Genomic DNA, 12732 nt, shown 5'->3' with positions numbered 1-12732 from the left:
GACTCTGTTCAATTTGTGTCGATTGTTGATCCATATTTTTTCATCAAAGTTCTGCTCCGGTAACTCTACTTTTATTTGAAAACCAATCCCAACTATGCATGTTACATTTTATCTTAACGTTTTGTATATATTCCTGTTCATTGATAATTCTGTTTTTGACATTCAATTTATGTGTTAATTTCTAGTTTCTCCAATTTTTGTAGTTGCCTCAATTCCTGTTCAATTGTGTTTCCTAAATTTTTCGGTTGATGTTTCAAAAACCCTTTATCTCTTCATAAAACCTAAATTTCACTTGCTTACAACTGATTAGACTTAGAAAGTCAAGGATTTTATTGCTCGCTCAATGTGAGACATTTCATACCCGACAACGTCTTCTCTCTCCTCGGCTATTCTCCTCAGGACTCCCTTCCTTTCTTCATCTTGAAAATCTCACTCACTGCGTAACATAGCTTCACGGTTTGTCTTATGAGCAACTTCTGGTAAGATTTAACATATGTTCTCGATATTGTGATGATTTTTATAGGGTTAACAAAACTTATGGTAAGAAGAAATTTATATGATTGGCTACAGTAGATATGTATTCATAAGGCATGAAGAATTAAAAAAAATTGATGAAAATAGAAACACGTAATTTAGATGATGAATAAAGAGTAGAATGGCGTGAATTGGCGGGGAATGAAATTTAGGAATCGGGATAAAAAAAGACAGTATATGTACAGTATTCGGTTGTGATTAGAAATTCTTAAGTGTCAAGAGGGACAAACAATGAAGAGAACCGGGATTTTGAGTGTGTGGGTGATAAAGATTGGACGGGGAGGTTAGGAACAGGAGGAAGGCTTATAATTGGATCACCGTATCAGGAAACACGACGAGATTGATATATTTGCTTACTAGGGAGAAAATGTTGGAGTCAAAAATATATTAAAGTAGAGCAATTGTCAATAACAGACAGTTGTACATCGAAACATGGGATGAGAATTGAACGGAAGACTGGAAACAGGAATCTCGTGAGACCTGATTCAAAAAATACGGAAGAAAAACTGATTGGATGGATGGTTGGATGGACAGAAGATTAGATGAACAGAAGATTGGAAGAAAGTTCGATCACGATTGATTGTTGCCATCTGTTGAAGAAAGACAGAGACAGAATTCTTTGGACAACGAGGGAAGTGAAGAAGAGGAATGCCTGGAATGAAAGAATAGTTTCAAAAATTTACGATAATATAAATGGATTTTTACCTAAGATGAAGGAAACGAAGTCTGACTATTGAACACTAGAAGGACGGACACGGGAGATTGAAGCGGATGAGGAGAAATCGTGATGCTTCTGAAACAGAAATTTGCTGATAATTGGACAATGTTCTCACTCTCTTTAAAATGATAAAACGTACCTATTGTAGAGTAGAGAAGAGTGGAAGAGCACAACAGTTTAGCGAGAAGACGACGTTGATGGTGCGGAATCGGATTCCAACCGTGGCACGGATGGAGCTGTTTGAGGGGTTTCCTGAAAGTTTTAACATTGAACCTAGACTAATATTTAAGACTGGTACCATTTGGCCAGTTTCGCACAGCTCTCTTATAAGTGCCCAGAGGATGACGAGTGTTGCATTAATGGCTGTTTCCCTGTATGTGAAATCCAATCCATGATCATCCAAAAACTCACGCCATACATCACCAGTTTTTGCGATTTTACTTGAAATAGGAGGCAAGTCGTTTTCCTCCTCAGCTTCAATTTCTTCACTTGGGGCAAGCGTGATATAAAAAATTGGATGGTCTTTTTTTCCAATCAATCTCCTCAAGTCCTTTTGCACTTGTTGGTGGCTGGTTTCGTTACAGCCATATTTTTCTTCGAACAACTTTCCGATCTCTTTATTCCAAAATCCTCCATCGCTTATTAAGTGCTCTATCAATTCGAACACTTCGTCGGGCTTCGGTCCATTGTATTTTTGTGAGTAATTGCTTATTACTCCTCTTGTCTTCCCAAGTTCCAAAAGTCTTGTGTACCACTCGATGAGCTTCTTTTTATCGAGAACCGTCTGATATGCGGGACGTCCCCGGAACAAGTAAGAATCGTCCGGGTCTGGTGGGCAGGCCCAGAAATGGATTTTCTTATACCCAATTGAGGCGGCGAAAGCCATGTATCCAAAAATGATAGAGTCGTACACATTTCTACGTAACTCTCCATCATTAATGTAGCTGACGGTCTCAAGGTAACGAAACGTAATCAGCTCGGCTTTTCGTTCCTTGTACTCGTTTGCGAGCATCGCGAAAAAGAGTATTTCCTCTCCATCTTCTTCGAGGAACACCAAAATCATCCGGTTCCTCATCTTCAGCACGGGAAGTTGCTTTCCCATTGCCGCAAAAAATTCTTCGAGCTTCTCACCAAGTTCCGCCTTCATATCGTCTGCGGTGAGCACACGAATACTGACTTTCTTATCAGTTTTCACCCATTTTTTGAATCTGTTCTCGATAACTTTCGCACATCGATCCTGAGGGATATCAGTCGACCGAAACTTTGTGGGAACGGTTTGTGGAACTCTGCATTCACATCGATCTGCTCTACCACGGCTTCTTCTTCCAATCTCTCGACAGACCGAATGGAATTGATCTCCACATGTCAGGCAATTTTCAATCTGGACACAATCGAAAAATTTACCGCAGCAAAGTCCTCCTGCCTTGAAGATGGCTTCACAATCTTTCGTGGCCTGAAAACGAATAAGGTTGAATTAGAGAATCAAATAGTATGACTACTATTATAAATACGATTCTAAGATTTGACTGTTCTGAGATTACAGTTCAATTTGAACATAAATTATTCCATTTTCTTATGACATATAGCTTAACGCTATACGTGAATTCAACTATGTGATTCTCCTAAAGTAACCATTCCAATTATCTGACCCGGATCTAACAATGCAGTTTAAAAAAATATAAAAACAGGAGTATATACTAACCTTAGAAAAGATTTCTCCTCTTCTGCTTTTCATTCCATCGAACAGAACTCTCATCAATTCGTGAGCATCTGTCTGCGCTTTGACTTCTTTCAAAACCTCCTTCATTTTCTCGAGATCAACCTCGGCTTTTTTCAAAGCCTTCTCCAATTTCTCGAGAACATGAGCGCCATCCTTGTCTGAGCGCCTCTGGTGGAATCTTGAGCGTGCTTCGATAGCCTGAGCGTGATTCTCAGCTGTCCGAGACAGCTCCTCCATTAGCTCGCCAATCCGAGAAACAATTTTTAGATGGAGGTTTTCGAAATTTGGTGGTGTGCTGGATCTATTTCTTGTTGCTCTCACATTTATTGCTTGAGGAGCAGATGATGTTGATGGCTCCGAAGTGTGGTAGGTCCGTTTTCTGCTTGGCTGTTCCTGTTGGCTAATCTGAGGACCATTCGTTGCTCTCGAAGTTTCTTGTTCACCTGAACGTTTTAGGTATTTAGAATTTTCTAGCCTTTATTATATTGGTAAAAAATGATTTGATGTCACTGCCTCACTGATTGTCTCATCATGAAAATTTGTTATGTACTCTATAGATCGAAAATAAAACTTCGTTTTTGTAGTTAGCAACTTTTTTGTATAGGCTCACACCAATGAGTTATCAAGCGTTAAAGTTCATTGTTGCAAGTTTTCAATACTAAACATACTGATTTTTGAGCAGTTTGATGAATGGTTACTAATTAGGTAGTACTCGTACAAAAAATTTGTCAACTAGTGTAGTTCTAATTTTGATTTATCGCAAACAATTGACATTGTGAGACAATCATAGAAGTCGTGGTACATTTACAAACTCGACCTTTTAACTAGAAACTACACGTATCTCATTCTTTATGACCAGTATTGTATCTTCATAAATTTTTGTTTTTTAGGTTGTCCCATCAACTTACCGTTTCCCCTAGCATTATCTTCTTGTTCTCTTTTTTCCATTGAACGTTGCATGTGTATTGTGGCAGCTGGCAGATTTTTCTCCTGGAGTGACTGACTGTTGGAGAGTTTTGGAAGGTTGCAGTGGGTCCGAGTTTTCTGAAGATTGAGTTATTCAGGTTGCAAAATAACGTTTTACTATACAATAATTTTTTTTCAAATTCCAAACTCACCTCACTGCAGTTTTCGGTTTATCTTTCACAGAGAGATTTGGTAATCTGGATGTGTGCAAGATTTTTGAGCTGAAAAATTATTAAATGTTGTTTATGTAGTGAGAACACTATTTTTCAAATGACAGTTTCAAGAAGGTTGAGACCAAAAAAGTCGAATCCTGGGACCACCAGAAAAAAGGAAGAAAGGAAAAGAAGTAAAAATCTCAGACTCAATTTGCATTTCTTCTTCTAAAATGAGAGGAAATAGTGGGTGGAAAAACGGAACATGCATCAATCAAAGTATGAGGGCACCATCCAAAAAAGGGCAATGGCAAAATTTGGCTCTCTTAATTAATGAGAGTAGTATTTTACAACGTTTTGTGTTTGAGAAAGTGCTTGAAAGAGATCAGTCAGATTTTTCGTAAAATCATCGGTAGACGTAAAATGAAAAATGGCAAAGCGAGAATAGAATTGGGAAAAATGTCTCGGATGTAACCAAACGGAATATTTTGGAATTCACTAACCGAGTTTTGAGTCATAGAGAAGAGAAAGTAAAAAGAAATGGTTGGTGTGTCATCTGATTGTCCGATAAACTCAATATAAGGATACTACCATGAACGTAACTGGTAATCAAAGGCATTTCTACCTAAAACCAACTAATTTCAGTGCGTATTATTGAAACGTTGTAGATTTTCACTTTGACACACTTTAATTTTCAGGATAGCTTCCCTACAGAAAATGGTCAACTACAAAAATAATGTGCTGTTTTTGCTCTGTTCAGTCCATACAAAATTTATTATATTGGGCAATCAGGTGACAACGAAATACACGAAAAATTGAAGTTGGTAATTCCGCTGAATACAACCAAAGTTGATAACCTTTTAAGCGGTACTGTATGAGTTATGTAAGACTAAAGAGGAATCAGATAAGGAGAAATTAGTAACCAATAAATTTTCAGTGATGCGGTTCAGTAATGCACTACTGAATACGCTGCTTGCGCATGTTATAACATGCTTCAACTGATTGTTAAGCAAAAGAAAAAACAGAAGTTGCCTTTCTAGTCATCCAAGTTACTCCATACACTCCGGTAACAGAACGTTTTCTCGAACCAATGTCATGAGTTGTTAAAAAAGGTAGTACTACCAGACATGATTATTAGCAACAATGTACAAAAACTGAAATTTAGTTATTGGGCTGTGTGCAAACTACTGACAACTACGAGTTGTGAACCTCTTCTAGAGGACAACTTTAATTTGCTCCCTGCTCTCTTATGAATATACAGTCTCTTCTTTTTCGCCTCTTGTATCTTCTTCCCCTTTTCGATAAGTCTGCCTCCACCTATCCTCCATATCCTTTTTTCACGTGCCTCCCGCTGTCAAAAAGAACTTTTACGACCACGGACCTACAGGCGACTCAACTGTGCATTGAGCATAGGGTCACGAGATCTTGTCGCGAAAGATGACAGAAACATTCATATAAACATATTGAGAAAAGTGAGAACAGGAGAAGGAATCACGAGTGACCAAATTTTCACTGTCAAAGAAAACCAGAGAATTTCCAACTATAATAGCAAAATTACACTCTTATTAGGAGGTACTGTAAAGAGAAAATACAAAACGGGAATACAAAAGAATCTAAAGAAAGAACTGAAAAAGAAAAGCAAGAACATATCGGAAAAAGTGGGGAAATATTAAATTTATTTTGAACAGTTTCTCAGAGAGATAAAAAAATAGTAGGGACAGAGAAGATGCATACACATCAATTGTTTTTTACGGTAGACGGAAAAACGAAATGGTTGGAAAATGCATCTATATTTGCTCGATAAAAACGGTAGAAAGGACAACGGGAAAAAACGTCCTATCTTTTGACCACTCAGTTTTTTTGGAGGGAGGGGAAGATTGAAAGAAATGGTAGACAGCGTTCATAATCTGGCTGTCTGTACGGTGCCTTAACGGCACACAAGTGGGATTTTATGGATATCATTCATAATTGACAACTTCGTTCTCAACAATTCTTGTTACATCAAACAGAGAGGCATAACTATTGAAAAAGATCGCCAAAAATGCGAATGAGTTTGTTCATTACGACACCAGTTCAAGACAGCAGACATCAGCAAGAGGAGGGGGGGACGAACATGCACTTTGAATGAATTCGAATTGGAAATAGAGAAGGTCACAAATGAAATCGTTGCGCAATTGGTTGTACCTTTGGAGTACCTGGGAACCGTTACCAAATTTTTTGGGAAAATGGCCATGAAAAAGGGAAAAATGTTTATTTCCGGGAGCGACAAGTTGTCAACTCGCCTAACTTTCTCATTAAAATATCCTAATGAATGGAAGTCAGGCTATAGAGTGGCTTAAATGGTGGTCTGCTAGATTCAGAGCAAGTATCAGTAAAATTCGAGGATTATAACGTTTTATAGTACCGGACAAAAAGGTATCAACTTTGGCTGTTTTCAGTGGAAAATGATCAACTTTGAGAGTGTGCCGTAGTAATTCTGAATGTCACACCAATAATATTCTTAATGAATCGTATAGATTGAACGTAGAGCTCCATTTTTGTAGTTGACAACTTTTTTGTACTGACACTCCCTAGAGAGTTATGGTCATTTTAATACGACAGCTCAAAAATCGCACAAATTTGCACTGAAATTGGTCGATTTGAGGGAGAAATTACTTTGTCAATATGTAACTTGCTAGGGAGTGTCCATAAAAAAAAGTTGTCAACTACAAAAATGAAGTTCTACTTTTGATCTGTATGATCCATTAAAAGTTTTCTTGGTGTGACAATCAGAATTACTATGGCAAACTCTCAAAGTTGGTCATTTTCCACTAAAAACAGCCAAAGTTGATACCTTTTTGTCCGATCCTGTATCTTACAAAAAAATACAACAAAATATAAGGTGGAAAATATCGAATAACAAAAACGTTCTACAAAGATAGGATGACTCTACAAATAAATGGTCAACTACAAAAATTATGAGCTATTGTGAGGCTGTCAATAAGAAAGTGCGAGGATCGCCTCTCTCTTGCAGCATATCAGAGAAATTATGCCCTCAAGTGTTTCCGTCTAGGCTAACTATTTGAAAAAATCTGATAATCGCAAAACTCTTGATTTCGGCTCTCTTTTCTAAGTTTCACAGGATAGGTCATATCGTGAGTCAAATTCTTACAAGTGTGATCATCAAAAGGCGGCGTGCGGCAAAGAACGAGAGACAGTGAGCGTTTTCTTTTTTCATATTCTTAACGGGGGATTCTCCATGAGAAAGTTTTTAAGTTATGATTAATGGCATTTTCAGGAAGAAAAAACTGTACTTACTTTTTTTGTTGGAGATCTATGCTATCCAAACTATTTTTCTTTGAAGATGGTCAGCTGGGGGGCTTCAGTAAATGACTCCTGGCTTCTTTCTACAAAAATTGATTTTAGAATGTTTCGGGATGAAATTGGGCAAAAATAAAACATGTGTTAAAGAACAAGTGGTATAAGAAGAGAACGAGCATGACGGTGGTTCTATGGCTACTCGTTCAAATGGGCGCTGTTGTTAGAAAGAGAGAGAGAGACAATTGTGATAGGAGAGAAGTGTAACAATTAAAGATGGTTGAGAGAGTAAAAAGAAAGAGACAGTAGCGGTCATAATAGCCCGACGGTCACTTTCGGAGGAAGACGAGCTCGTTAGGAGGTGAGAAGAAAACTTGGAGAGAAACATTATACAGGGCATATGCTACCCATCTGATAGATTTCGAAAGATTCAACAAATAGAGGTAGAACGAGCAACAGCGTGACCTCATCTAAATGTTATAAACAAATAGAAAACCGATATAAGCAGGGGTCTACTGTAAAGGTGATTCAATGATTTCAAAATGGGTGTCCCATAAGAGACAGTGGTTTGGAAAGGTTCGTTAGTGGTAGATAAGTTTACAGCATATCCGATTTTTTATATCTTTGTTCCATTCCCAACCAATACCTCCAACTTTTTCAGTTCAACATCCTTTTTTTCCATATAGCTTTGATTCCGTTGTCGTCTCTTCGAAACAATGTCCCCACACAAAATTATATCACAAAAAAATATAACAGACACTTCCAAATCATCTAGTTCCTTTCCTTCCCTTTCATTCCTTCCTCTGGAGTACCAAATTTTTTGTTTGCTATCCAAATCATTGTCCCCAAAAAATCAAGCTCCTTTGTTTCCTCCAATTCTTTTTCTTTTCCTGTAGTACTTTTTTACTTATAATTCTTTTCTTTCCAATAAATGGTAGAATACTTAAGCTTGATGGTTTGTCCAAACATAAGGCTAAATAATAGATTTCCGGGCAACTTCATAGCCGCCCATCTCATTGTCAGCAACGATTCTAAGTGATGAAAACCAGTTAAATAATAAAATTTTTCCTATTGTTAATAAGGTTACCGATTTCGCAGGAGGGTCCCTAACCGTAGACTTCTTTCTGTCGGCTTGCGTCAAAGGGGTACTGTACTCAGAAGAATAAGGAAAAGACAAAATGAAAACATTCCAAGGCCAATCGCTAAGAAAACATCTGTCAATTCACAAGTTGGCGGGCGAGAACTCTCTTGGCATGAAGCCAACTTTTTTGATATATGCAATTTTAATTCGGTTGGAGCATCTAACAGATAGTCGGAGCAAATAAGAAATGGAGGTGATTGTTCGGGGGGTCTCAAAGACAACCGAAAATATGAATCGGTTAAAACTGAAGTAACCTTAGAGAACATGTTTAACAAAAATTGTTTGCTTATGATTTCATTTATTTATACATCTGATTGAATGTACTTTTCAATTTTTAACATATATCTTTCTAATATAAAATAGGAACACATTATGCCCCCCTCCTCCGTATCTTTCTTCTCCCCAGTGTGTCCTCTCTCTTACATTGACTTGGTTCATCAGAAGGAGTCATCCAATTGATGATGACGCAATGCGTAATATAGAAATTGTTGTGTGCATCTCTGATCTCACCAGACTTCATATATTTATACCCTCACCGTACCCCAAACTAGTAGCGCTTACAAAACATAATTAAGAGAATGGAGAAGGAGATGGAAAAAAGAGAAATATAAGTACGGTAGTTCTTAAGGCTGATATCAGAAAATGTGAAAAGAGATATTTGAGAATAGAAGACAACAGTATGACTTGTGGATTCAACTCATTTAAAAATAAAGTGGAGAGTAATTTTCCTAATTGGAGTAATGTAGGATTTCATGAATTCGGCGAAAAAAAAGATGATATCAAAAAGAAAGAAATTGAAAACAGTATAATTTGAAATCCAATTGCTTATTTACTAGTTAAACACACTTAAACGACATATTCGAATATCCATTCTTCAAAATGAATCACATTTATTCATGAAGCCTAATATCATTAGAAAAAACGGTCCAAGGATGACAAAGTCACTCCCCATACCGGCATCTCGATGCACACATGAAACAGATACGCTCTCTCGCACTTGCACACACTCTTTCTAGCGGGACTGTGTCGGAAGCGACTCGGTGTGTTTTCTTACGCCTTCCTGCCACTTTCTGTTTATGTATTGATTGGATTATAACGATACATATGCTTATGATGTTTATTAGCAAGAGTTCTCTTCTCTTTTGGATACCGTTCTTTAATCATTATTATAGAACAGAACCAGAAAAAAAATTGTTTACCGTAAAACCTGTAAAATAGGGACACCCGCTAACAAGAGTTCGGTGCATTTTATCTTGGTTTTCTTCAAAGATATGCAAATATTTTCAGTTGAAGAAATATTTTATGAATTCTAAGCTATATTTTGTCAGTTTTCAGCTTTTTGATATTTCCTTTGCGAACCAAGTTATATTGCTGCAAACTGGTACCGCTAGGTGTGCCTCTATTCCAGGTTTTACGGGGGTCCTGTCTCTGTTGTAACCTGACAAATTTTCAGATTATATCCCGGTATGATACGTTTTTTTTAGAATGAACACTCATACATCAGTTATAATTTCAACCTTTGTTTCAGTTCCTTCTGTTCTCTCGAATATGCTGACTCAGAAGTTTTCCGTAAAACTTGTAACAAAGGCGCACCCAGCGAGGCCTGTTTGCAGCGGTATGTCTCGGTCCCCGAAGGAGATATGAAAAATTTGCTAACTGAGAAAATATAGCTTAATATTCATAGACTAGTTTTACAGTTGAAAACTTTTTTCTATCTTTGACGATTTCCGAGAAACGATGCTCCAAATTCTTGCTAGTGGGTGCGCCTCTATTACGGGGTTTTACGATGATTACTGCTATGACCCATAACGCCTCCAAGGAGTTTGTACAAAAATGTTGTCATCTCTTTCACAATTTTATTTGTTTTTATCGTCGTGTTATATAACAATCATTGCTTTGTTACAGACAATTTCTACTTGCTTAAACTCATTTTGAGATGTCTGCTTCTGAAACTAACCTTAAGAATGCTGATCAACAAACTAAGGTAAATCACCTCAATTCATTTGATTATACTCCTGGAGTTTTTCAGATTAATGCTGATTTGGCCGAGCAACTTGGATATCGTCAGATCCAATATTTGTGTGCCGGCGGTTTTGGAGCCGTGTCTGTTGTCCAAAAAAACGATGACAAGAAAGCAAAGGAGATTGTGATGAAACGCGTCTCCACTACCAGCAACGAATATAAGGACGAAATTGAAATTCACGAGGATCTTAACGGAGGAATGCATCCAAATGTCATTGCTCTGCTGTCCTGTGAATACGTCGATGACTATGCAGCGATTTTTATGGAGTATGCCAATCAAAATACTCTTCTGAGTCATGTTGATTCTAACTGGACATTGAAGACGATTCATGGATTCTTCACCCAATTGATTTCCGGTCTCCATTACATTCACGGTCGCGGGTACTGCCACCGTGATATCAAATCTGAAAATTTGTTGATTTCGTGGGGTTGGTTTTTCTTTTTCGGTTATTATTACTTTTTCTTTTTTCTAGGAACTCTTAAAATCTGTGATTTTGGAGTGGCTTGCCGCTATCGGAACCAACACGGCACTTTTGATGTTGAAAGCGGATATGGGACAGCCCACACCTGGGCGCCCGAAAACTTTGGAGAAGACGATGTAAACGGACCCGCTCTTGACGTTTGGTCAACAGGAGTTGTTCTCGTGGAAATGATCGGTGGGGATATTCCATGGTCGCAAGCAAACGCGTAAGCTTTTTCAGATAGTTTTTGAAGTTATATTACTAGAACTTCGTTTTGTAGATTGGAGGACGGAGAATTCGCAAGATACGAGAAAAATCCAAAATGGACCAATAAGGAGTTTCGCATTATCAATAGAAAAGACTCAAGAATTATGGGTTAGTTTTGTTACATTTTCTCTCATTTTCTTAAATATTTTGATATGTTATTTACATTCCTTATTTTCAGGCCTCGTGCGTAAGATTCTCCATATTGATGCGGCAAAACGCTCGACTATTGCACAAATTCAACAGAATAATTGGTTCAAAAACTTTGAGCGCCCGAGAAACCAGATGGATACTGCTGCTGGTACCTCTGCTGGAAGGAAACGAACGTACGAGGAAACTTTTCAAGCACAAGTTCTAGCTATGCCAGAGAAGCGAGTCAAAACTTTGAAGCAGAAGTGCAAATGTTGTCAGTAGGGTTCAGTTTGTATAATTTGTCCCTCCAAAATTTTCGAATTATTTCTTCCCTGCTTTTCTATCTGATATCCATGCACCAATATGCTTTGCGGGACTCCACAATTTCAAAATTATTCTAATTCGCTTCATGTTCATCAATTAGCTCCAACTTCTTATGTTACCCATCATTTTCTTTCTATATCGTTCTGATTCCGTTGTCATTTCTTTTAAAACAATATTTTTGCTCAAAATTATTACATGTTCTATCCAAATCCATTTCTTAACTTTTCTCTAATTACTGATTAAGACTCCCTTCCAAATCATCTAGTCCTTTTCCTTTCATTCCGTCCTCTACTGTACCAAATCTTTTGCTTGCTTTCCAGATCATTCTCATCAAATTTACGTCGTAAAAACTGTGAATCACCACATTATTCACATCGTCTCCTGTGTGGAAAGCGAGCACCCTCCTCTCTTTGCATTTTCTCTCGCCCTCCATGAATGATATGGATGTGACCCTCGAATCACTAGCTCCTTCTACTCCTCCTTTTCTTTTTCTTTTCGTGTAATATTTTTTGTTACTTATAATTCCTTTTTTCCAATAAATGGTATATTACTTAAGCTTGAGGCTCTGTCCAAACACGACTCACCGTGAAGCCTCTATTGGAGGTGCCCCCGGCAAAGCCTATTTAACGCTATTTCTATTTTTCTCAAAGGAGATATCAAAAAGTTGCCAACAGACAAATTATAGCTGAATACTTAAAAATATATTTTTTCAGTTGGAAAACATTTGATAACTCTCGAGGCAGTTGAAATATTGTGCCCCAAACTCTTGCTACTGGGGCATCTCTATTAGAGGTTTTACGGTATAAAGTTTGATAATATATTTCCAGGAAAATTTCTTTTTTTTTCGAAAATTAAGTACATGTTTCTAATCATGTGTCATTAACTTCAGACTTCTTTTTAAAGTTGATTATTTATTCTTGCTAAAACATTATCAATTTAAAGGGCAAGAGGCTAAGATTAAGTCCCTCACGAGACCATTCTTGCTGTCGGCTTGAATCAAA

The 12732-nt window shown here is 37.5% G+C and overlaps 2 protein-coding genes across 2 annotated transcripts; one reads left to right on the top strand and one right to left on the bottom strand.

Annotated features, from left to right (window-relative positions):
- Window positions 1–1429: 1429 nt before the first annotated feature.
- GCK72_025994 (uncharacterized protein) lies at window positions 1430–3932 on the bottom strand (the record flags this gene model as incomplete). Its single annotated transcript, XM_003092978.2, has 4 exons — window positions 1430–1504; window positions 1551–2705; window positions 2955–3415; window positions 3881–3932. 4 exons carry the CDS (start codon window positions 3930–3932, stop codon window positions 1430–1432), a joined length of 1743 nt encoding a protein of 580 aa, XP_003093026.2.
- A 6532-nt stretch (window positions 3933–10464) lies between these two features.
- Window positions 10465–11689, top strand: GCK72_025993 (uncharacterized protein; the record flags this gene model as incomplete). Its single annotated transcript, XM_053736601.1, has 5 exons — window positions 10465–10512; window positions 10558–10978; window positions 11024–11237; window positions 11292–11386; window positions 11457–11689. 5 exons carry the CDS (start codon window positions 10465–10467, stop codon window positions 11687–11689), a joined length of 1011 nt encoding a protein of 336 aa, XP_053580167.1.
- Between the last annotated feature and the right edge of the window lie 1043 nt (window positions 11690–12732).

Source organism: Caenorhabditis remanei, chromosome X, assembly GCF_010183535.1.
Source record: "Caenorhabditis remanei strain PX506 chromosome X, whole genome shotgun sequence".
Lineage (NCBI taxonomy): Eukaryota > Metazoa > Nematoda > Chromadorea > Rhabditida > Rhabditidae > Caenorhabditis > Caenorhabditis remanei.
The sequence above is the reverse complement of the archived record's forward strand: the minus strand, read 5'-3'. Positions and strand labels throughout refer to the sequence as shown.